Raw genomic sequence first — 26,586 nt, 5'->3', positions numbered from 1 at the left:
TTAGACGTTTCTTATTGGAATTCTGCATATAATAATTATGTGCAAAATGCAAGATTAAATATATATGTTGTTAGGTATACGTAACAAATCTCAAGACATAATGTCGCTTCTAAACGGAGTTCTAATTGACCAGTTTTCAGTGCTTAAATAAAGCAGTGAGTATGATATCCTTTAGCTATTACTCAGTGGTACCCTGTTGCTAATCTAAAGACTTGCTCCAAAGAATATGGCCTGTTTAGGAAACTTATCAGATTATTTTTAAACTTGTGGCTATTAATAAGGAACTATGATCACTTCCAGACCCACTGGGGGAGTAGGGAGGCAATAAAATTCTTACTGTTCAGATGCTATCCTCTTCTTATTTTCTGATTGATGATGTGAGGCAAAAACTATTACTCCTTCTCTGTTATCCTTTAAATCTTAAATGTCTCCCAAAAGCTCATGTATCAAAGGCTTGGTCCCCAACATAGCAGTGTCCAGAGGTGGAACTTTGAAAGGTGATCAGATTATGAGGATTCTGATCTCATGAATAATCAATCCATTTATAGATTCATAGTTTAATGGGTTATTGGGAAGTGGTAGAAGTTTTAGGAGGTAGGCCTAGTTAGGTCATTGGGTTGTGTCCTTGAAGGGTATATTTTGTCTGTGGCCCCTCTCTTTCTTTCTACTTCCTGGCCACCATGAAGTGAATAGCTTTGTTCCACCATACTCCACATCCAACCCATGATATTCTGCCTTGCTACAGGCCTAAGTGATGGGGCCATGTGACCATGGACTGAAGCCTCTGAAACTGTGAACCCAAATAAATCTTTTTCTTTTTAAGTTCCTTTTCTCAGGTATTTTTGTCACAGCAACAGATAGACTAACACACTTCTGAATCCCTAGAGTTCTTGTTGGTACTCCTTAGGTTCTAGTCACATAGGGACTTCTCTCATCCATCTTTTCTTCAGCATCTACCACAGTGCTGGACTTAGTAAACAATCAAACATTTTTTTGAGTGCAATAGAATATCAAACTAGAACTTATTAGGAATGATTTTTAAAAATCATTTATCAAGCCCTTGTTTTACATCAGGCTTCAATATATTTTTCTCATGTAACCTCAAGGTGAATATTATTGTATCTTATAAATGAAGAAACTGAGGTCTGGAGATTAAATAACTCATTTTGTTTACTCCTAAAATAAAATTCAATTTTGTCTGACTCTAACAACTGCCCTCTTAACATTATCCTTACTGGTTCATGATGAGCATTGTTATTTTATTTTTTTTCTTTTACTTTTAAAGACGTCCCCTTCTGCCCACTCACAATCTTCATTTGAATAGTTTGTATCTTCTAATTTCTTCTAGGATATATAAAAGCTGAAAGATCAGTTGGCTTTTCATGATTTCATGTAGTGCCAGTGGCACTCTCTGAATTGAGGTTGAATCTACCACCTTCTAGCCACAGGACAGTGGGCAGTTCTTGCCTCAGTTTTCTCATCTGCAAAATGGAAGTGATAACAGTATCTATCTTACATGGTCATTGTGAGACTTCAATAATATATTGTATATAAAATACTTAAACAGGTCCTGGCACATAGTGAATACTTATTGTTTCAGCTAGAATTATCTGGACAAGGACATTCACTAATATTTTAATCTTGGAATACTAAGAAAGATGTAAATACATTTTAATAGCAGAGGATGATCAGTTTTTTTCATAGAGTGAAAATAGTTTACTTTTTTAATTCTAATTTCTTATATATGAGAGCAGAATGAATGAATTACAGTTAATATTATACATATAGAGCACAATTGTTCATATCTCTGGTTGATACAAAGTATATTCAGACCATTCCTGTCTTTATACATGTACTTATGGAATGATGTCCATCTCATTCCACCATCTATCCTACCCTCATACCCTCCCCCTTCCCCTCCCACCCCTTTGCCCTATCTAGAGTTTGTCAAATTCTCCCTTGCTCCTCCTCCCAACCCCACTATGAATCAGCTTCCTTTTATCAGAGAACACATTCAGCATTTGGTTTTTTGGGATTGGCTAACTTCACTTAGCATTATATTCTCCGACTCCATCCATTTACCTGCAAATGCCATGATTTGTCTCTATTTTTGCTGAGTAGTATTCTTCGTGTATATATACAACATTTTCTTTATCCATTCATCTACTGAAGGGTATCTAGGTTGGTTCCACAGTTTAGCTATTGTGAATTGTGCTACTATAAACATTGATGTGGCTGTGTTTCTGTAGTATGCTGTTTTTAAGTCCTTTGGGTATATACCGAGTATTGGGATAGCTGGGTCAAAAGGTGGTTCCATTCCCAGTTTTCCAAGGAATCTCCATACTTCTTTCTATATTGGCTGCACCAATTTGCAGTCCCACCAGCAATGTATGAGTGTGCCTTTTTCCACTACATCCTTGCCAATACTCATTGTTGTTTGTATTTTTAATAGCTTCCATTCTGACTGGAGTGAGATGAAATCTTAGAGTTGTTTTGATTTGCATTTCTCTAGCTAGAAAGATTGAACATTTTTTCATATATTTGTTGACTGATTATATATCCTCTACTGAGAAATGTCAGTTCAGTTTCTTGGCCCATTTATTGATTGGGTTTTTTTTTATATATATACTTTTTGAGTTTTTATATACCCTAGAGATTAGTGCTCTGATGTGCAAGCGGTAAAAATTTGCTCCCAAGATGTAGACTCTCTATTCACTTCATTGATTGTTTCTTTTGCTGAGAAGAAACTTTTTAGTTTGAATCCATCCCACTTATTAATTCTTGATCTTAAATCTTACACTATAAGAGTCTTATTAAGGAAGTAGGTGCCTAATCTGATATGATGGAGATTTGGGCCTACTTTTTCTTCTATTAGATGTAGGGTCTCTGGTTTAATTCCTAGGTCCTTGATCCACTATGAGTTGAGTTTTGTGCATTGTGAGAGATAGGGGTTTAATTTCATTTTATTGTATATGAATTTCCAGTTTTCCCAGCACCATTTGTTGAAGAGACTGTGGGTTTGTCTCTGTGTCCTGTGTTCTGTACCATTGGTCTACAGGTCTATTTTGGTGCCAATACCATGCTGTTTTTGATACTGTCACTCTGTAGTATAGTTTAAGGTTTGGTATAGTGATGCTTCTTGCTTCACTGTTCTTGCTAAAGATTGCTCTAGCTTTAGCTATTCTGGGTCTCTTATTTTTCCAGATGAATTTCATGATTGCTTTTTCTATTTCTATGAGGAATGTCATTGGGATTTTGATTGAATTGCATTAAATATGTATAATGCTTTTGGTAGAATGGTCATTTTCACAATATTAATTCTGCCTATCCAAGAACAAGGGAGATCTTTCCATATTCTAAGGTCTTCTTTAATTTCTTTTTTTAGTGTTTTGTAGTTTTCGTTGTAGAGGTCTTTCACCTCTTTTGTTAGGCTGATTCCCAAGTATTTTTTTTGAGGCTATTATAAATGGGGTAGTTTTCCTTGTATACAGAAATGCCTTTGATTTATGGGTGTTGATTTTATATCCTGCTACTTTGATGAATCAATTTACTAGTTCTAGAAATTTGCTGGTGGAATTTTTTAGGTCTTCTAAGTATAGAATCATATTGTCAGCAAATAGTACTAATTTGAATTCTTCTTTTCCTATGTGTATCCCTTTAATTTCTTTTGTCTGTCTAATTTCTCTGGCCAGTGTTTCAAGAACTATGTTAAATAGAAGTGGTGAAAGAGGGCATCTCTGTCTTGTTCAAGTTTTTAATGAGAATGCCTTCAATTTTTATCCATTGAGAATGATGTTGGTCTGAGGCTTAGCATAGATAGCTTTTACAATGTTGAGATATGTTCCTGTTATCCCTAGGTTTTCTAATGTTTTGAACATGAAGGGATGCTGTATTTTGTCGAATGCTTTTTCTGCATCTATTGAGATGGTCATATGGTTCTTATCTTTAAGTCAACTGATGTGATGAATTACATTTATTGATTTCCATATGTTGAACCAACTTTGCATCCCTGGAATGAATCCCACTTGATCATGGTACACTATCTTTTTGATATGTTTTTGTATTCGATTTGCCAGAATTTTATTGAGAACATTTGCATCTATGTTCATTAGAGATATTGGTCTGAAGTTTTCTTTCTTTGACGTGTCTTTGCCTGGTTTTGGAATCAGGGTGACATTGGCTTCATAGAATGAATTTGGAAGTGCTCCCTCTTTTTTTATTTCCTGAAATAAATTGAAGAATATTGGTTTTAGTTCTTCTTTAAAGGTCTTGTAGAACTTGGCTGTGTATCCACCTGGGGTTTTTCTTGGTTGGTGGTAGGCTTTTGATGGCATCTTCTATTTCATCACTTGAAATTGATCTGTTTAAATTGTGTATATCATCCTGATTCAATTTGGGGAAACCATATGACTTATGTAACTGTTTTTACCCTATAGCCTTATAGTGTCCCTGTAGGGATCCAATACCTCTCCTTTGAGGCGAAGGACAATGTTAGCAGCTCCCAATATAACAATATCCACCCTAAAAAAACAAATTTTTGCTATTAAAATGTTTACAGTTTGGTCACAATGTACAGAAATGATAAATTCAATTATTATCTACAATATACTCAGTAGGTTTGTAAAAGGGTTACAATTTCTAATGGTGGACAAAGAACCTGGAGTGAGGAGTAGGATGATATGATGAGGAGGTAGAAGGTGACAATGTAGAGTTATTATAACTTAGGAAGTATGAAAGAGAAATCTAAAGAGGAAGATTAGTAACAGGAGAAGGGAGAGGAAATAATTTGGGGTAGACAAGTAGGTGGGAAGACAGTAGAGTACATAAAACGAAGACACATATATATTAAGAAAAATAAAAAATGTTAAAATTGTAGAAACTGGTGGGGAAAAAAGAAAAAATATATTCAACACAACTGTAATATACTATTCAGACATGTCAGTCCTCAAAATCCTAATTCATGCATAGTACTTGGTTTCACATGTTGGGGATGTGAGGGCAGGAAAATAGAGAGGGAGAGGAAAAAAAATCTTGAAGGAAGAAACAGGTATTGTGTTGGTAGGAGATCAGTGTCTTTCCTGCTTCCCTTCTCATCTAATAGGTGGGGTCATCTATTGTTAGTTGGTATGTCCACCCTCAGGCTGGTGAAAGTAACCAGGGTATCACTGTGTGGGGTTAGTGGCTGCTGGAGAAAGTGGTAGTTAGAAACTGGGTACCTGGCCAGCCACAGTTCCAAACTTGGAGTTGCCCCCACTGAAGATGGTGATGAAGGTGACCCAAGATGGAGGCACCTGCTTTCAGTGGTGGGGTATTAAGTTGGGCAGGGGGAGCCAGGAGCGATGGTATTGGACGATGAGTTCAGAGATGAGCTCTGTGCCTTGCAGTGTGTGGCTATCAGTTGACTTCAGAGCCTGTGTGAGGTTCTCGGGTGCAGGCAGGCTACTGCATGTAAGGGACTATCTCCGCTGCTGCAGAGTCCCATGAAGGCGGCCACCAAGGGAGCCCTACATTGGTAGATGGGGAGTGGTGGCAAGATTTCCTACTTATGGGAAGCTCCAGGGTGTCCTACATGGGAGCAGCATCTGTGATTTCTCTAGTGTGGGTAGCTAAAAGTTCTGTGCGGGTGCTGCTGCCACTGATGGTCTCACTTGGGTACCCAGTAGTCCTGCCTGAGCGAGTACTTGGGAGACCTACTCTGAAGTTGAGGACTGGAGCCCTGGGCCACCTGGGACGTGATTTCTGCCCTGGAGCAAGAATATTGCTAGCAGAGAAGCAGTATTTTCACTACATGAGTCCCAGGTCACTGAGCGACACAGAATACTGCCTCCCTCTGGCCTGCCATCTTGGATCCCTAGTTTACTTTTTTTGATGTTCATCAGCATGCCACTCACTGAGAGGAGCTAATTTGATTTAAACTGGATCAGACATCACACCTGATTTCTCTGTCCATCAATAAACATGAATCCTGATGGGTCCGGTGGCGCATGCCTGTAATCCCGGTGGCTCAGGAAGCTGAAGTAGGAGGATCTCAAGTTCAAAGCCAGCTTCAGCAAAAGTGAGACACTAAACATCTCAGTGAAACCCTGTCTTTAAATAAAATACAAAACAGGGCTGGGGACATGGCTCAGTAGTCTAGTGCCCCTGAGTTTAATCCCCAGTACTAAAAAGAAGAAAAAAAGAAATGTAAATTCTTCTGAGGGTGGAATGCCACATGTTCACATACACATACAAACAAACAACAAAAGAAAACTAGCAGTTTATGGGGGTGGCTAAACTGCCCCTTGATAACCAAGGACCATCTCTTCTGTGAGCCACACTCAGCCATAGTTGAGGCATGAGTGGAATGGGCTCATTCAAGAATATACTTCCCTTAAATTTTTCACTTAATTTTTTTTATGTCAGGAAATCAACTTTACAGTGATATTTACTTGCATCTTTTTATGCATTTATCCTCATCACAAATCCTTTTCAGGGGGAAAAAAAGTGAATGTGAAAGAAGAAGGGCATAGAACCTGGAGGATTCTGTTTCAGTTCCAGGATGTTGGGTTGGGAAGAAATGCAGGTTCTTCACCTGGCTCTGAAACTGTGTCTCTGGAAGAGCTGTTTTTAAGCTGGCAGTGTGTTACTGAGGAAGGAACAGACTTTGGATTAAGATCCAGGTTCAAATCCTGCTTCTGCCAGAGGAGAGGTCACTCACCTTTGACCCTTAGTTTCCTCATCTGTAAATGACTATACTCAGCACCACCTCCTGGAGTTTTTTGACTGCACAGTATCGACTTCCTGCTGTATACTTCCTTTTTCTTTTTTTAGAGCATTTTCAATTTTATTTTGGCCTAAAAGTCATGTCATATAAAAAAAAAATCCCTAGGCTTTGACTCCACAATGAAGGGAAAATATCTTGTTTTCCACTTCAAATGTGTGTCAGTTAGCTAAGGACTAGCAAATTATGTTTTTTTACAAACCAATAAGTATATGTTTGCATGCACTTTCACTGCTTCTTAGTCTTTAAAGAGATTGATGCTTTAGAAAGTTTAAAAGTAAGTTGAAAAAAAATCTTATGATAGAACTTCGAAAATACAAATGATTTGAAAGTAGGATCTGTGCTGCCAACTGGTGAGAACCTGCTGTAGTTCCATTTTCTTCCAAGTTTAATGACTGAGATTTCTTTTGGAGTTGGAGTCCTTGTTTAGCCCCAGTCATGAGGTTATGGACTCTCAGAGCCTGTATCAGATATGAATGTGCTAAGGGATCTACCCAGAAGGAAGCAATTATACCATGAGAGGGTGGGGAGCACTTGGGCCTCTGGATTGTATCACCTTCCATATGACCCTGGACAGCTTGTGAGAAAGGCAGAGAAAGGCAATGGAAGAAGGGGCAGAGAGGGAAAGTAGGAATTTGGTGGTAGAAAATGATGGGAAAGAGAGTGACCAACTACATGACTAGAAGTTTGAATAATGAAGACTGAAATGTGGACTTTCAAAAGTTTGTGATTCAGCTTGTGGCAATAAGTTGAATATGCATAAAATGTGCTTTTTATGTAGTGCAGTTGGCAGCACAGAACTGTCATGACGAAAGTCTGATTCTTATAGTCATCTTTGATTCTCCAGGTAAGTAAGTATGAACTCTGAGTCTTAGAGAAACACCAGATAGATCAATATTAACCACAGGAACAAATTTAGATACAGATAGGATTCTGATATAGACTGTTTTAGTCAGCATTTTTATTGCTGTGACCAAAAATACCTGACAAGAGCAACTTAGAGAAGGAAAAGTTTATTTGGGGTTCATGGTTTCAGAGGTCTCAGTCCATAGAGTTCTGACTCTTTGGGTTTGGGCCTGAGGTGAGGCAGCATACCACAGGGGAAGGGCCTAGTAGAGGAAAGCTGCTGAGTTCATGGCAGGGTCAGGAAGCAGAGAGGAAGAGAAGGAGCCGCAAGGAAGATGCACCCTCCAAGGGTACACCCACTGAATCATCTCCTCCAGTCCTGTCCTACCTGTCCACAGTTACCACCCAGTCCATTCAAACTAGAATGGACTGACTAGATGACAGCTCTCACAATCCAGTCATTTTCCCTCTATTTCTGCATCCACAGGAACCTTTGAGAGAAAACTCCTGTTCAAACCATGACATAGGATATGTTTCAAAAGGTCCAAGAGTGTGTCCCTGTTCTTATTTATTGTAAATCTATTTTTATTAATGATTAAAATTACTTGAATTTGGTAGGTCAGTGTTTACACATGCTTTATTGTCTGCTGAAAATTTTCCCACAATGGTATTTATTTTTACACTCTAGGAGTGTGCTTTGCACATACTAGGCACTTGATAAATATTTGTTAGTGGAATGAATAAATGATCAGTACTTATTGTACTAGATTTTAAATGGTATTCAAAAATAATTTTTAAAATATTTTCTCTATTTTCCTATGTTGCTATTTAAGTCAGACTCATTTTCCTACATTCATACCACCAAGATTTAAGCAGAACTTATGAAAATGAGCATCAAACATGTGTTGTATGTGTTTAAATGTGAATACTTTTGCATACCCACCTGGTATATGTATCAAGAGTTACTTCCTTGATCTTTCTAAGGAAGAGAGCCCCATGATATAGGGATAACCCACAGACACTCTACACAGAATACGTGGTAGGGGCTGAGAGAGGTGGAGAAGAATTGACAAAGATAGCAAGAATTGAATGGACTCCAGTTTCACTTGCTTTCATGGTTTCTGTATATTCTTGAAACTTACACATAGAAGCAGGAGAGGAAGTAGAAAACTTAGATCTCCTCAAGAGGGAGATATACTTAGTTTATTATTATTATTATTATTATTATTATTATTATTATTATTATTAGGCAGGAACACTGGAATTTTTCAGGTTTCTATTGTGACTGATAAAACTGAGTATGGACAAGAAAAGAGGAAAAGTGCAACAAATAAAAATTGGTACAAATGAGAATATAATTTAAAAAAAAAATCCAGAGAGGAGCCTTTAAAGGGCCTTGTTTCTTTGACACCAGACAAACAAACAGTTTTTCTGTTAAGCTGGGCTACAGAGAGATGATCCATAAAAGTTCTCTCAGTTCCCATGCATTTTGCCTAATACGCACCTCAAAAATTGCAGCTACCTATGTAATCATGGTTCTTTTAGGAGATATGATACACATTGTTTAATAATCCTTGGCTAAGAATAACCTTTTATAATGAGGCACCTATATCCATTTAGGTACTTTCTCATTAATTTGTTTTTCAGAGAGAAATAAAGTAATTAATAGTCTATTACTGCTTATATTTTACAAACTATCTCTTACTATTTGTCTTCTTGGATTTAATCAGTCCTTTCCAAAATAATTGACTTCCTGACTTAATTTTTCGCTAAAACCAATTGTTTACACAGATATAGCAACTCAAGTCCAAATTCAATAGTAAAAATGTGGCCAATACTGTAAGTACTATAAAATACTATTTTCACCTCACAATCATCAACCATCTGCTTTGCTGATAAACTTCTATAGATGGTAATATTTCTGTAAGCCCATCTGTTCAACAAAGGTTCTCGATTTTTTTATGAAAATTCCATTATGAGAGTATCAAGAGTTAAGACTTGAATTTTAATAGTCTCTGTCTCTACTTTTCATAAACTTAATGTAAACATCTGAAGGGCTTCATGGTAATCATCAAGTCAGATATGAATTTGTGAAATATTCTAAGTCCTAAGTAGTCTATCAGAAAAAGGAGTTTGGGGAATATCATGCTGAACAGGTGGAAAGCTCTCTTGAGAAGACTGAATGTGGATATGTGTAACTTCTACATTAAGAGTCAAGTATTGGGGAGGAAATGAAAAACAAAGCAACTCTTAAATTTATGAAAATGCAGGAAAGGAGAAGAAGCTGAAAAACTGGTATCTAAAATATATGAGAAAGGACAAAATGAATTATTTGGCATAGATTACTAGCATTTAGAAAAACTTGTAATATGAAGAAACTAGAAAAATGTTGATTTTGTGGGTCATTAGAAATATATTTTGTAAGGGAATGTAGTTGTGAAATTCATGAAATGTTCTCTGTAGTACGCTTTTACCTCATCTAAAAGAAACTCTTCTGAATAATATTTAAAGGAAGCCTCATTAATATCATTAGTTTCGGTTTGGAGGCCAGGATTGATGCATTGAACTACCTCATGCAAAATCATCCAATTGCAATTGTCTAGGTCACAGTTTCTGATTAAACTGTTTCTAATATGATATTTCTTATTGGCTTTACCAAACTACCTGATTAGGATAGATTTTTAAAACACTTTAAAAACCCTTTCATTTGTGAAATCTTAGTAATGTGTCACCTGTGTCCTCTGAGTCTTGACACAGTAGGGACATTTCAATATAGAAAGCTTTTGCTAGCATTTATAGAATATGGGGAAAATACATGACATTCTACCCCATGTGGTAAAATACTGAGCTCCATTTAGGTTGACAGTATGAAACTGTGGACAAGACGGTATGATCTGATTCCTTGGGCCTCTGTCCACATCTCTGCTTTGTCCTCTAATAGATAGGAATGTTTCTAAGTGTTATTTTTCTGCCTTTATATTTATAACCCTCCCTGATCCCATATTTCTTTTTCTAATAATTCTTTTGAGACAAATCAATTGCCCAAATTAAAGGATTATGGACCTTAAAGAATTATCTAGTAGAATGCTAAACAGCAAAACATAGCTTCTCAGAGGCATGATAAAAGAAAATGAATTTTCGCTCTTCTCACTTTGGTTTCAGGATAGCCCAGTTATGCATTAAAGATATTAGTCAAAATTAATAAAAAGGCAAACCTGAAGGAGTTAGTTTAATGGGGAAATAGCATCCCAAGCTTAAAAGTGTGGCAGCCTGCCCTTGCTCATTATGACCTCCAGGTGGTGCTGTTTACCTAGACATGGAAAGCAGACGCTAAGCCCCATGCCTTTGCTTAGGTTTGTAGCTGGTCTTTCATTTCTTCAAAATATTTTTCGTTTCTACAGATGTGTTCTTTTAAATGGTCAATAAAATTTTATAGCCACTATCTGAAAAATTGCAAGATTATTGTGATTTGTGCTTGCTAGACAAGAATATTTATGTCCAGACATACCCAGAGTCAGGTGGTTGTGTTTGTTCATCGGCCTTACTCTTCTTCTCTTCCATTTTTCTTAGCACCAAGGCTCAGCCAGACCTTTGGACCTCAGATAGAGCTTGTCCAAGTGCTTATGTGATTTCAGAATATATTTCTAGTTCAGCATAGGCAACTCAACTCCATAGGCCTCTGAGTAAAGAACACCATCCTTACAAGAATGCTTTTATCACCTAAAGTCAGTGGGCTTTCCTAAAACATCTGATCTGACTTTTTGGCAAGGTGATACTTGACAGATACCAAAAATGTTTTGATGTTTTGAGGTCACCTATGCAGTGATACCCCACAATCCAATCCAGATTCTTCAGGAAAGTGTTCCTAAGGGGGAGGGGGAAATGAAAAGAACATGTTTTAAAAATTCGTTTTTGTTTTCCTATTTGGAGAGATTTCAAGGCCAGGAATAGTAGAAATCTCATCACAGCAAAAATGGCGCTAGGGTGTGTGTGTGTGTGAAGTGGTATCACTTTCATCACGGTGAAGTTTGGAATTTTTAAGTTTGGCTTAAAAAATAACTGACTAATATGCCTTTCTTTTTCTTTTTGCCCTTTTATTTTCTCTCATAAGGGGTTTGTCAACAAGCTGGATGAATTTATTCATTGGTTAAATGAAGCCATGGAAACCACTGAGAATTGGACTCCCCCTAAAGCAGAGACGGATGGCCTCAAACTGTACCTGGAGACACACTTGGTAGGCAAGATTGTATTGCTCTTATTATCAGTAATTGAAGGACGTTAATGTGCCGCTTGTTTGTCTATTTAAAACATCAGTTTTAGTTACCAATAGTCATTACATGCTAGTGAAACCAAATTCTAATGGGGTAAACTACAAAAGCTGAAGATTTATAGGTGTTTCAAGTAATATTATGAAATTTAGAATTTAAATTTTTTTTTTCCAGAAGGGTAAATAACTATTTAAAAATACCTTAGAAAATTTTACTAGTGCCTTGCTCTCTCAAGTGACAAAGGTTTTCCTCTTTAAAAAAAAAATAGATTAATGAAAGACAATTTTGATGACCATTCTAAGCTTTCTAGAATTCTTGTAAAATTAATGAGCCTCTCATTATCAAGAGGGTCTACTTTATCTGTTCTACACTGGGTTATTTTAATAAAATATTTAAAACAATGATCTCCATCATTTTTGCTGCTATGTGGATTTTTCAGCAGATAATTAATACAACTGCCATTATACCCGTCCCTGTGCACAGAGAAAACCATGGAGGAGAAGTGAAATACACTTGGATGAATATGTTTCTGAGTATGTTAAAAGCAAGAATTATAGACTGGGGGACATTTGATGAACCTCATGAGGTTTTTACTGAATGCTTCAAATGGCCGATATCAATTATGAAGGGGCGGAAACCAAGTAGTAGAGAGTGATAAAGCATGAAGAAAAAGCACATTGTCACAGGAAATGAAAATCCAAGCTTTAAGGGTCTCATCTTCATTCCCCTCACTGATAGCATAAAATTGACAAAGGCAATGAACACGAATCCTTGGGTACCCAACTGTGGGGTTGATTTTCTGCCCCTCTTACAAACTCAGAATTTGGATCGGGTGAACACCGTGTGGGAGTCCTACATATGTGTGTGTTCACAGGGCTGCAGAACTGCTGTCTGTGATGTTAAGTGGGAGACAGAAGGGAGAGACTGTGAGAGGGAGAAAAGAGAGGAGAGCAAGAGAAAGAAAATGTCTTAGTGTTTATGTGTTTGTGTTTTGCAGCATGTTTATATTGTTGCAAGAAAGCCTCAAAATCCTCTTGCTGCATGCAGATAGCTGTACGGATGATAAAAATGACAAAATGTGTGGCAGAGGACGAGCATATTGCTTCCCTTTTTGGAGACCTGAGTTGATGGTGTGTAAAAATGCCAGTGACCCCAGCTGCCCCTCTTGTACATGTATTTTTAAATAGTGCCCTTAGTATTCAATTCCCTGTTGAGTACAGTTCCAATTTTTTTTTTTAAAAAAGAGGGCATTTCATAATAGCAAGATAAAGATATTCAGTGCTTTATAATGTAAATTGTATTAATTAGAATGTCAACTTTTCACTGGCATTGTTCTGACAGAAATTCTAATCTGTGTTTAAACAGGAGTATATGAACTTTATTTCACATTAAGTGTGCTGTCTTAATTTTCTTGATTTAATATTTTATGGAAAACACACATTTAGTTTTTGAGGTCCCAGAGGGCATGGGGGCATAAAGAGCACTTTAACTCTAGGTTACTTATTGAAAGCCGGGCTAGGAGAGGCTGAGCCAAGATCTCCTTCTGCTTTAGGAGTTGAGTGATACACCCCTTTAAACCAGTGTGTGCTCCCATTCTCAACTCCAGTACTCCAGAGATCCTTATTTGGTATCCTTGTGTTAGACTCTGTCTCTGTCTATCCCAAAGCTGTCCACTAGAATTGTCTGTGATGAGGGATTATTTTATATTGCACTGTCCTGTACAGGTACCTCTAGCTACATGTGTCTGCTGTGAGCTTGAAATGTGACTAGTGCACCTGAGGAAATGAATTTTTAATTTTAGTTAACTACATTTGAATTTAAATTGCCACATGCCTAGTGACTACTGTTATTCTATCTATCCTTTTAAATTGCAGCATGTTTTAAGGTGAGTTATAGGCATCTGTATCTGCCTCATAATGACATTCTCATCCAAAACGTGAAAATCATTATTTACTTTGCTATGGATCTCTATACTGGAGAAACATAGCAGAAGGTCCTTCTTAAGATAGTTCTCTTCAGAATAGCCTTGTTTCTGCCTAATGATTGAACACTTTCTTTGACGAGTTTTCTCCTTGATCATTTCTGATTATGTTGGTGGGAATGGAGACAATTTAGGAATATCTTCTCTACCTTGGCTTTTCAAATAGTAAGAGACTATGACCACTGGATATTAAGTCACAATCACAAATTTCACTTTTGAAATTATGAATAACAATGCCTGACAGTTGCTAAAGCCCTAGAGTGTATGGATTGCTACTAAGTGACACTTAAGGACAGTCATGGGCTAGGATGTGTCTCAGTGGTAGAGCACCCGCCTAGCATACACCAGCCTCTGGGTTTGATCCCCAGAACTGCAAAAAAAAAAAAAAAAGGAATCATTAATAGTTACTGTTCATGCTGTTCATTACTCTAGACATAGCCTGTGGCTCAAAAATCCTTCAAACAGACTAAGTTTTTCTGTCTCTGTGTGTCTATATTGTCCTTCTGACCATTATTGTCATTTATATTTTTATTGCATATTCTTGCTGTCATGCTGAATTAATATTGTTATTCTCAAAGAGAAGGCAAAGAAAGTTTACCTTCCCTTAAAAGCAAATATATAAGTAAGTCTAGAGATTTATATTCCTTACATCCTATGTAAATGACTTTTGCTTCTAACAAGTGGGTAAGTAGTATTTGCAAGGTTATCCAATAGTAGAGATAGCTACACGTTTATTTAAATGACTTTATAGATTCTATAACTTAACATTAAATGAAAAGAGACACAATCCCATAGAGTGAGAATCTACCCTAGTATAATAGCTGGCACCCTGTAATATTAATTGTAAAGAAAAACAAATATAAAAATCATAACAAAAGTTGTACATTTATATTTTGATATTTGATTCAATTATTTTCCATGATGGTAACCAAGGGTTTTCACCAACACAAATCAATTAAAGCTTTATAATACTTTTATGAAAGATATGAAGGAGCTTTATTTTAACAGTAAGAAATACTGTGAAATTGCAATTATACATCAATGATTTTCCATGATAATTAATCTTCTGCTTGAAACCTGGCTGCTCCTTTCAAAACTGTAATTCCTATCTTCTTAGAAAATGACATTTCAAGAAAATGTCATTTTGGAAGTGTATTTTGGGGGGTATCGAACAATCCTTCTTTGAAAATCACTTCTAAAATAGCATTATATTGGTCTATTCTTGAATAGACTCAGTTCTCTGTTTCTTCCCTCACCTCTGTCTTTCTACTACTTTTAAAAACAGCTTTATGGAGGTACAATTGTCATAAATGGTATACTTTTAAGTATACGATATTATGTTTTGACAACCTGCAAATCATATATGCCCATGAAATCATTACTATAATCAAGGTAATGAACACACTAATACACCCACAAAAGATTCTTCATGACTCTTTGTAATTCCTCTTTCCTTCCCTTTCCATTACTCAGCAATCACTGATCTGCTTTATATCACTATTGGATTTGTATTTTCTAGAATTTTATGTGAGTGAAACAAACATATGCATTCTTTTTTGGGGGAAGAGGTCTGGTTTCCTTCGTTCAGCATACTTATTTTGAGATATGTTGTGTTTCCCTTGTCAGTTGCATTCCTTTTTATTGCTGAGTAGTAGTCCATTACATGGATGTACAATGGTTCATCTATTCACATGCTGATGGATGTTTAAGCTGTTTTCCCCACAATCTTTTTGATTGATCACATTTGAGCAGAACTATAATAAATAAAAGCATAGTAAATACACATCATAAATAGCTCTTGGCAAGCTCTTTAGATTTTTTTTCTCTTAAGAGAGTTTATTAATTTTTATCTTTTAAGAGGATCTTCAGAATTAGAGTGCTTAAGAGCAAAGCAGCAGATCAGGCCAGCAATCACCTCTCTAGAGCTTCCATTTCATATCCATTTGCTCCTGAATTGATACTTCTGATCTCCCAAATTGTTTTCACACATGCCTTGCTCACCCAATGACCACTAGAGCATATGCAATCAGTCCCTGGAAAACAAATCAAAAATTCACTTACCTAGAGCCAATCAGAGTGTCTGGTGAGATAAAGTGAAGTCAAATCAACACCAGACAGTTGTGCCAAGATTTAGGAAAAAAAAAAAAAAAAACAACCACAGGGCCCCTCTTAAACTTGGGGAATAAATTTTTATAGGCAGCATATGTTTTAATAGGCAAACCTTAATCAACCACATAGAATTAGTCTTAGAGAAACCACATTATTAATGGAGTTTGATGAATTAGAAAAGTGGAAGGAAATGGTGACTATGAATTCCAGTTTATCTATTTCAAGCAACTGTGATTGCCAGGAAGTTATTTAGTTGTTAGGAATACATGGTAAATGAACTTAGTTTCTTTCTTTCAGGGATTTTTAACCTAAGGCAGGAAATCATAGATCGTATGTAGTCATTTATAGACACTTTAATTGCTAATATAATATTCTGTTCAGGACTTTTTGTAGGATAAATGAAGCACTCTTAGGAATATGGAGGAAATTTTTTATTTGTTATTCCTGGGAATAGAGAAGATTCAAAGAGTAATTTGATGTAGACCTCAAAGGACATGTATAATTTTGGTAGGTAGAGACAGGAGGAGAGAAAATGGGAGGAAATTTTATAGGCTAGATAAGGTAGGTGTGTTGAGCCATCTGGTGTGACCTAGGCTAGGTTAGAATCTTGCAGGTTGGGGCTGATGGTAAAGGAGTTTGAATGACTTTTTCACAGATTGAGTTTTTCTCTGGAGGAAATAGGGACTCACTGAAGGTCTGTTTTATTGTAAAACAGGAGAGTGACATGAATCAACCATAAATGCTATGGGAGTAAAATCAGCTTGGCATAATTAACTAGGTGAAATACAGGGCTTAAAAGAGAATAATTATGGACATGATAGAAAATGGATTTGAGTATAGTATTTGATGTAATAGTACAGGTAGACAGTTTTCAGTTTTAAAAATGTTTTTTGACTGACTGTGTATAGATATGGCAATAGAATTCAAAAAGTAAATAAAGCAAAGCAGTAAGATGTTGAAGGTCAGTCTCCCCCTTAACCATGTTCTCTCAGGTACCAATTCTCCCTTGAAGCAACCACTACTCCTTATTTCTTTATATCATTTCAAAGTTATTCCAAGTATTTAAAAATAAATGCATATATGTTCTTTGTTCCCTCAGTTAACATTAGCAGTAGTGAAAACTCCGTAAACATAGAACTATCTCCTTTTGAATGGCTGTACAGTATTCCCTTTTATGAATATGTCATAACTTATTTAAGCAATCTTTTATGCTGGAAATTTAGGTTGTTTTTGTAATCTTTTTTCCTATTACAAATGATGCTTTAGTGCATATGCTTTGAAATTCATCATCTTACATAGTATACATATACCCTTAGAATACTATACATGTGAAATTTCAGGATAAAACATTATGCACATATCCATTCATCTATTGAAGGGCATCTAGGTTGGTTCTACAGTTTAACTATTGTGAGTTGTGCTACTAAAAACATTGATGTGGCTGTGTCCCTGTAGTGTGCTGTTTTTAAGTCCTTTGGCTATAGACTGAAGAGAGGGATAGCTGGGTCAAATGGTGGTTCCATTCCCAATTTTCCAAGGAATCTCCATACTGCTTTCCGGGTTGGCTGCACCAATTTGCAGTCCTACCAGCAGTGTGTGAGTGTACCTTTTCCCCCACATCCTTGCCAACACTTATTGTTGTTTGTCTTCATAATAGCTTCCATTCTGACTAGAGTGAGATGAAATCTTAGAGTTGTTTTGATTTGCATTTATCTAATTGCTAGTGATGATGAAATAAAAAAATTTTAGAAACATTATATATATATATATATATATATATATATATATATAATGGAATATTACTCAGCAATAAAATAGAATAAAACCCTGGCATTTGCAGGAAAATGGAGTTAGAAAAGCTAAGTGAAGTTAACCAATCCCAAAAAACCAAATGCTGAATATTTTCTCTGATATAAGGAGGCTGATTCATAGTGGGGTAGGGAGGGGAGCATGGGAGGAATAGACAAACTCTAGATAGGGCAGAGGGGTGGGAGGGGAGGGGAGGGGGCATGGGATTAGAAATTATGTGGAATGTGATGGACATCATTATCCAAAGTACATGTATGAAGATAGGAATTGGTGTGAATATACCTTGTATACAACCAGAGATACGAAAAATTTGTGCTCTATGTAAAATATGAATTATAATGCATTCTTCTATCATATATAAATAAAAAATTAATAAAAATATTATGCACATTTAAATTTTTCATGTTTTGCTAAACTCTGTGATAGAGATTACAGGAGTTTGTACTCAGCATTGCATGAGAATGTTTGTTGCTGCACATTCTTGCTATCCGAAGTATTGGTTGAACTTAGGTACCATGATAGTTACAAATGGCATCTTATTGAATTTTAAACAGTGTGTATTTCTTATGTTTTAAATAGAGGTGAGTATCTCTTCATATTTTTTAGGAGTCACATGCATTTCCTTTTTGAAGACTATCTGCTCATTTTATGAGCCCATTTGTCTGTTTGGTCTTTGGTTTTTTGTTTCCATATTTACAGGAGCTTTTAAAATATTAATACTAATTAATCAACTGTCTATAATGTGAATAGAAATATTTTAAAAAGACATAGTATAGTGGTTCTGTTCTAAAAGAACACAGGTAGCTTAACAGTTTGAGGAATCCAGGGTTAGATAGATCTAAAAAGCCAGTCTGATAAACATGTAACAGGTTTCTACCCTTGGCAAAAGCACACTCACACTTGTATTCCAGTCCTGGAAAGAGCAGGAGAGTTTTCTTACTTACGTGTGGAAGAAACAAGCTTACGATCAGGGTGGCTATACTTGAATGAGTAGATTAAAGAATGATTGAGCGGTAGGAAATGTGGACAGCATGTGAGCCAATGTTAGGTGAGGAAAGTGAGAATAGGGAAACAGGGACAAATTAGAGAAGGGGACAAATCAGACAAGTCAACAGCTCTCTTTTTGAGGCCACTCTTATCTGGTGAGAAATATCATGACCAACATGTATTCCATTTGCCCTTATCTCCTGCAAAGCTGCTAAGGCCCACTGCCCTGCGTTGGACATTAGTTTGGGTAAGATTTGTATGTAGATAAGAATATAGTCGTCGCTGAGAGCTGCAGTGGGTGTGGAGTGGGACTGAGGCTCAAGAGCAGTTCTAGGGAGTGAGTGTGTGAAACCAGGTGGTGTGAACATTACCAATAGTATTTTCATGGAAAAGAAGGGGCAGATATCCTTAGAGTACAGTGAGTACAAAGGGGAATGTGTTTAAGGTGGAGAAAACTTTTTCTTTCATAAAACTACTGCAATTATTTGATTCTAGTTAAAGAAAAACATTACATTTTACTCACTAAAAACACACAAAAAATAAAACCATATAAAAGAGCATAAAATTAGAAGTAAAAAGCTTTACCCTCCCCTGGGTAGCGAATGTAAACAATTTTGAAACTTTTTATGTAAAAGCATACATTTCAAGGATTTAAAAATTTATTTTAGATGTACTATTCAACAGTTTGCTTTCTGAACCTAAGAATATCTCAAATATCCTTCCATAAGAATATGATGATCTGTATGTTTTAGAAGTTCTTTAGTATTTTATTGTGTTGTTATTAATTCTTAATTAATCGTTGTGTTAATTAACTTATTGTGTTATTCTTTCCTACAATGATGGGAATTTAAGCTTCCTACTTATTTATGACTTTGCAAGTAATACTCCGTGAACATCCATATTATTTTTACACCATTTGAGAGTCTGCTCTTGATCCTGTTAGTGTCTGTCTATAGCAACAACTCAGGGACTCCATGCAATGAGAGTCTGTCACACTTTGTAGACAACTATTACTCCATGTCCTTAAAAGTGAGTAGGATCCACATTTGTATGTGTATGTGTTTTGGTCCATGTTTACAGGGCTGGACTTGTAAAAGCACACCTCTCTGTTCATTTTAGGATTAATACCTGCAATTTGAGTTGGTTGCCACAGGGTGGCAAAGTAGCACAAAAATCCATTATTTTTGTATCCATGAAGCTTTTGACAATTTTTCCTTATTGTGTCATTACCCTGAGTATTTATTAAAAAAAAAAAAAGCTTGGCTAACAAAATTCTCAGTAAAAATATTTGTACACATTTGTCATCCAATATAAATATTTATATTACATTTATGATTAAATAATTTTCATGTGTATCATTAACAAAAAAAATAATACTTCTCACAGAGTTTTTAGCCATATAAGAAAACTTTCAAAAATACTTGAGGCTGTTTTCTTTTGTGTATCCTTCTGTCTTCACCTTTGCTTCATGTTTCATTGCTTGAAGTTAAGAGATGATACAGTTTTCTTTTTTCCACTTCCTGGTGCCCACCTCTCCCACCTCCCTTTCCCTGATGAGATGATAGACAAGCATGGCCTAAGCAAGTTGAGCTTCGTAAGAACAGCGGTAGCCATATGCATGGTGCTACTCGGCTACTGTAAGGCAGTCAGACTTCAAAAGTCAGAGTTGTATGGCCAACCTGCCTTCCACCTCCCTCAGCCTCCATGAGCAGGCTGGTGAGATCACAGGACCTTTAAAGTTCCATTTGCTAGGCTGGGGATATAGTTCAGTTGGTAGAATGCTTGCCTCACATGCACAAGGCCCTGGGTTCAATCCCTAGCACCACAAAAAAAAAGTTAGTGAAGTTCCATTTGCCTGTCCTCCTTGATTCCCATGAGTTTAAGGTGAGTGAGAGTTTTGTAGGGAACAGCAATATTACTTTTCTTTAGGGAATTTGAAATGCTGAACCCACAGCCTTGAGTTATTAGCTTTGGTGGATAGCGATAGAAGGGTCTGTCAGGAATTTATAGCATGCATGCATTTTGAGACTGATGTGGTGGGAGAAGTGGGGAGTAGGTGTGGTAGGAGGCTCTTTTTGGACATGTGAAAGTCCTGGACCACATACCTTTGCTCATATAATCAATTCTGTAATCTAGGAGACAAATAGTATTATTTTTCCATTTCTTTTAAAAAGGATCCCTGTACTGCTTAAAGCACCTCAGAAATATATTTTCTACCTGAGTTTAAGGACTGTTGGGCCATAACATCCGCAGTTTTAATTGTTTGAAAATTATTGGTGCCCAAACAGTTTACTGATATATAGCTTTATGTTTTTTTTTAAAGGAATTAATGACTTTGTTTTGCACTGGGGATTAAACCCAGGGGCACTTTACTGCTGAGCTACATCCTCAGACCTTTTTATTTTTTATTTTGAGACAGGATCTCACTAAGCTGTTGAGGTTCTCACTGAGTTGTTGAGGGTGGCCTCAAATTTGAAATCCTCTTGCGTCAGCCTCCTGAGTTCCTGGAGTGATGACTTTTTAACTAGATGCCAGGGAAATACTATATTTATTAAACACTTCCTAATTAGGGCAATGGTATATTAAGCCTTGAAGAAAAAGTTTGTAGATGAGCCTTATACTAGGTGTTCGTGCACAGGCCAGAGAATGTTGTGTCTGGACAAGAAAGTCACATGAGCTAGGTACAGTCACCTTCTATCTTTCATCCTGTGTATCCCATGCTCAGATCCTGGTTATCCACTGTGTTACCTGGAATTTTAAAATCTTAAAATAATTTACCTGGTAAATAAGTAGAAATCTCAGATCTTTACATTAGCCAGAAAAAATGCCTGTCATATTTACTTAGGGTTGTTGTGAAGATCAAATGAACATGTTGAATGTGAAGATGCTTTTTACTTTTATTTTTTCACTTTAGGAAGTTGTATACTCTTCCTTGGATACCTGAGAATATATGAGAAGCTCAGGTATTCTTAGAGAAGTTGAAATCCTCCCCACCTCCCCACTCACCCCTCAACTGTTCTCTTGTAGCTGTCATGACTTGAGGGACAGTTTATGTGTCTTTGGTTCTCCTCTGACACCCAGACTTGCTCATACATAGTAGATACTAAAAAAAATGCTAAAATGAATGAATGAACACTTGTAAAAGCAACATTATAACCACAACAGCAGCAAATTCTAACTAATGTTATAAACCATAAAATGATAACCAAGTATATCTGTAAGTTATTTTCTCTAACATTTACAAACCAAAGTGATTTGATCACTGGGCTTTCTGGATACTGTCTGGTAGCTGTGACAAGAAAAATACCTATAAAAGGGGATCAAGAGGGAGGGAAGAAAGGAGGGCATGGAAAAATAGTGGGAAATGAAACCTGCCATATTATGCTGGGTCCATGTATGAATATACTACAATGAATCACAAATATAATTCAATAATAATAATAATAATAATAATAGGAGGGAGATCAGTAGAGCAGAGCAGGTGGATGGGGGAAGGAAGAGGGGAGGGAAGGGGAAGTACTGGGGAATAAGTCTGATCAAATTATGTTATGTATATGTATGAATATGGCATAAGGAATACTACTATTATATATAATTATAATGCACTGATAAATAAAAAAGAAAAACACCTATAGAGAAAAAATGGGAATTTTTTCTTCAATTTTTTTCGATGTAATTAATCCTCTTTAATTAATAAAAAAACAATACACACACACAACATTAATACAGATATTACAAGGGTTAATACAATTCCACAGGTTAATGTTTCAAAATATGAAGACTATATGACTAGACAGGATGTTAATGACTTGACATTACAAAAGTTATTAAATTTATTTTTAAAGTGGTTTGGTTCTCCCTCTCAGATGCATGAAGCTTGTGGGAGTTGGAATAGATCTGCCCCAGGCTGCCAAACAAAATTTTAATAGAACTAGAGTCCTTCAGGGATTGTCCTAAATCCGCATAATATTCTTAAGTCCTGGTGTTTGCACTGGGACCTGTATATTAGCAGATGTACATGTGAATAATATACTTATATCCATCCATCACCCTGGTGACTCCACATCTGTAGGGGCTGCTGCACATCAATTATTCCACCTCAGGGGGTAGAGAGATATTTGGGCCAGCATTGACCTCCTTTTCAATCAAGGCCTCTGAGCAGTATGTTCTGGAAGTCAAATGGTCCCTTTAGACAGAACCTCTGTTTGCGAATTCATTTGGCCTAATGTGGCCATGCTGAGAAGTCAATGTGATTACCTGTGTCAGGTGTGGAGGCGGCATCCAGAGAAGCAGATGAAAATTCCGTCACTCAGAGCCACCATCAGCATTCAGTATCTCTCTCATCTATCTAAATCTTACATAAGATATTAGCCAGTCTATCAGAAAAGAATGTCAGCCTCAGTAAGATGCATCTACTTTTCACACATAAAATCAACTATTTGAAATAAATTACAAGTTGCTCAAAGAGCTAAATTCACTTCAAATGCCTGGAATAATTTTTATTATCTGAGATTTCAGGAAGAAAGAATTATTTCCCAGAAATAATGAGTAAGTTTTGTTTTTTATATCTTTGTGTCTTTGTTTTAAAGAAAAACAGAGATTTTATGATGTGTATCTTTTTAATCAAAAATTTGGAACTTCTTTTTCAAACATACAGAGTTCTTTGAATTTTTTTAAGCTTTTAAGATTGTACCTGGAGGTGTGTTACAGATTGTCATAACTGATAAATCAATGACAAATGTAGCCACTTCACTTCATTGGGGAAATACACAATTGTGGCAGTGGCTGACCATTTATTTAATTATGTGGTAAGTACCATATGATGAGTGGGTAAAGTTAAATTGATGATTTGGGCTATCTCAGCCAGGGTATAGTTTACATGGCAATTAACGCTGGGATCATCTAAGTGTAATTGGCAAGTAATTTTGTAAGCGAAGGAACATGACAGCTCATTTACATGGTGTTCAATGAGTAAAATTTGGGGACATTTATCAACCACTTCTAAGTGAAGAATGATTGCACCAATATCTCCCAAAATGCTGTAGGCTGTTTGAAAATTATGTGGAACGTTTTGGTACAAATCTACATGTATTAACTCCCCTGCCCATTTGTTAGCTGTATGCTATGTGTCAGGCACTGTCCTCGGCACTGAGGATACCTACCAAAAGTGAGTGAAAACAAAGTTCTATTTTCAAGAAACTCAAATGTGGGAAGTAGATGTATCTATCAATAACTTGAATACAACCTAGTACTTGGAGGTTTGAGCTCTACATAGGTACTATGGATGTCACAGGAAGGGAAGTTGGTAGAGTAAAAGACTGTCAGGGACAACTTCCTAAAGGGTGACATCTGAGATGAGTTTTAAAAGACATGAAGGACAGGGAAGGGTTTGTCAGACAGAAGTGTAGCATGAAAAGAATCTTGGAGGAACAACTCAGCTTATGTGAGATGGAAACTTCAAGCAGTTTAGGAACATTGCAAGGCAGGTTGGGTGTGCAGAACTGACCTGGTGAGGAACCTCAAGGGCCCTTTGATGATGCTAGGGGCCTGGACTTTGTTCCATAGCCTTGGAAAATCACTGGAGAGTCTTAAGAGGAGAGTCTTTATCAGATTTGTTTGGCAGACAGATCATTTTGTGAATAAGAACAGTTATTGTGCTTCTACAATGTGTCAGGCTCTGTTCTACACATATCAGTGCATTTTCATCAACTCCATGAAGGAGGTAACAATTTCTCCTCTTCATGGATAGAAAAATATAATTATATATAGGTTGCCCAGAGTTACATGGTGATGATGGAAGAGCCAGGATTTGAATCCAGCCTGTCTTAACTCCAGGGTCCTTGCTTGTCACCTGCACACAACTCATTTCAAAACTCCCTTGACACAACTGACTACAATTCCATTTCTTTGACCCCTCCCCCACTTACTCACTAGACTGTGAACTCTGCGAGGGCAGGGACCACGTTTATCTTGTCCACAGTCATAGCCTTCAAGCTTTCTACAGTGTCTGGATCTCCATAGGCATGCAAAAAATAAGGAATGAGTGTAGTTTTGAGGGGACCATCATTGGGGCTGTCATAGTCCCCCTGATAAGGAATGTTGATGAGTCTAAGGCACTGTTGGTCAATATGGAGAGGTTAGGATGGAGAAACAAATTGGCTGGGCTTGGTGATTGATTGGACATGCAGATCTTGTTGGCATATTCTCTCAGTGCTTTTGATTTCCAGTCCCTATACTGGAGAGATGATTTGGCAATAGAATCTGAAGAAGAAGGAAACTCATGCTGCACTTCACAGAGATTTTAAAATCCTGAGAAGAAGTGCTGTAGATCCACAATGAAAAGTTAGAAGATACTTCCCTGGAGATGGTTAAAAATAGAAGGGGACACATCTGCCTGGGATGGTTAAGGGATGGAGCTGCCCTGGGGTAGATGAGTGGTTAGATGGCCTTTGTGATTCTTCCCTCTTTGAAAATTCTCTGGATTAAAATAAATAAAAATTCTCTCAAGTTGCCTATCTTAAACTACCTAGATTTAAGAAGATAAAAATCAAAACATCCAAGTACTAGAAAATATTGAGTCCAAATGCCTGGATTATAGATAAGTAGCCCAGGGGGTTAAATGACTTGTCCAAGGACACACTTTAGAGGGAAAGGAAGACCCAGATCATTGGCTTCTCAGCCTGGGCATGTGCTTCCTCATGTCTCAGATAATGGCATTTATGTTTGGGGTATCTCCTGTGAGCAGGCCTGTGTTGGATGGAAAAGAAAGCAAATGAGACCTGGTATTTGTCCTTGGGCACTTTAGAGGGCCTCAAAAATACAGGACATAAAGTATCAACTACTACCTAGAACATTTGAAAAACAGGGAAAATGAATTAATTTTTATAATGAGTTTTTTAAGCCTTATTCATTGCCATGCACGGTTTCAATACTTCACATTCATTATCTCTAATTCTCACAATAACTAGAAGTCAGTAATGTTTCCATTTCATATTTCAGAAAAGTAAAGCACTTAGATCTGGCTCTGTAAGATCAGATCATGATAACTCTAAGTCTGCTCTTGAACAAAGGATGTCAAGATTCTATATGTTTATGGATCTTTTTCCATGAACTGAGATTACTTAGATAGCTAGAATTGTTGATACTTTTTTTAATATTGGGGAGATTAAATGCGGGGATGTTTTATCACTAAACTATATCTATATTTCATTTAGAGACATGATCTTACTGAGTTGCTGAGGCTGACCTGGAACTTGCAGTCCTCCTGCCTTGGCCTCCTATGGCTGGGATTAGAGACATGCACTATAGCATCCGGCTGTTAATATAGTCTTGAATTTTCATTTTTTGCTTGTAGCATGTTCTACACATTTGCCATTCTTCATTTTAATGGCTATATAATGTTGTGTTAAGTTTTCAGAAGGTTCTTAAATAAGTATTTACTCACAGAAATTGTCCAGTTATTGGTACACATGGCATTTTGCAGGTGTATTTTATGTTTTGAGGACCAGGACAGTTGATCATTTTCCATGGATGGCATTATGGGGTGGAGGAGAAAAACTGTCAGCCTCTGCATCATGATCGTGGCTCCTTTCCTACCAGGAGCCTATCTGAAAATGTAGAGTTGTGCTGGGCACAGCTCAAAGTAGAGCAGGGCAGAGATGGCCTGAGGAAGGTAGCAGGTGGCTTTTCAAGCCTTGCCTTTTCTGACTGGACATACATTCTTCCCCCTGCCCTTGTAAAAAAAGACATGTTTTCATTTTCTTAGGGTAGCGGAAATCTTTTGTGTGAAGAAAAAGTGTCATCAAGTGTCTTATTCATCAGCATAT

At 36.8% G+C, this 26,586-nt stretch overlaps 1 protein-coding gene across 3 annotated transcripts in view; it reads left to right on the top strand.

Moving 5' to 3' along the window:
- AKAP6 (A-kinase anchoring protein 6) overlaps positions 1-26,586 on the top strand; it is a 532,388-nt gene that overhangs the window by 280,606 nt on the left and 225,196 nt on the right. For all 3 annotated transcript variants that reach the window (XM_081290017.1, XM_081290018.1, XM_081290019.1), the window contains one exon: positions 11,718-11,840. In XM_081290017.1, the coding sequence (XP_081146143.1) occupies positions 11,718-11,840 (123 nt within the window). The remainder of the gene's footprint in view (positions 1-11,717; positions 11,841-26,586) is intronic.

This window comes from Spermophilus citellus (assembly GCF_964194105.1).
Source record: "Spermophilus citellus genome assembly, chromosome: 4".
Taxonomy (NCBI): domain Eukaryota; kingdom Metazoa; phylum Chordata; class Mammalia; order Rodentia; family Sciuridae; genus Spermophilus; species Spermophilus citellus.
The sequence above is the reverse complement of the archived record's forward strand: the minus strand, read 5'-3'. Positions and strand labels throughout refer to the sequence as shown.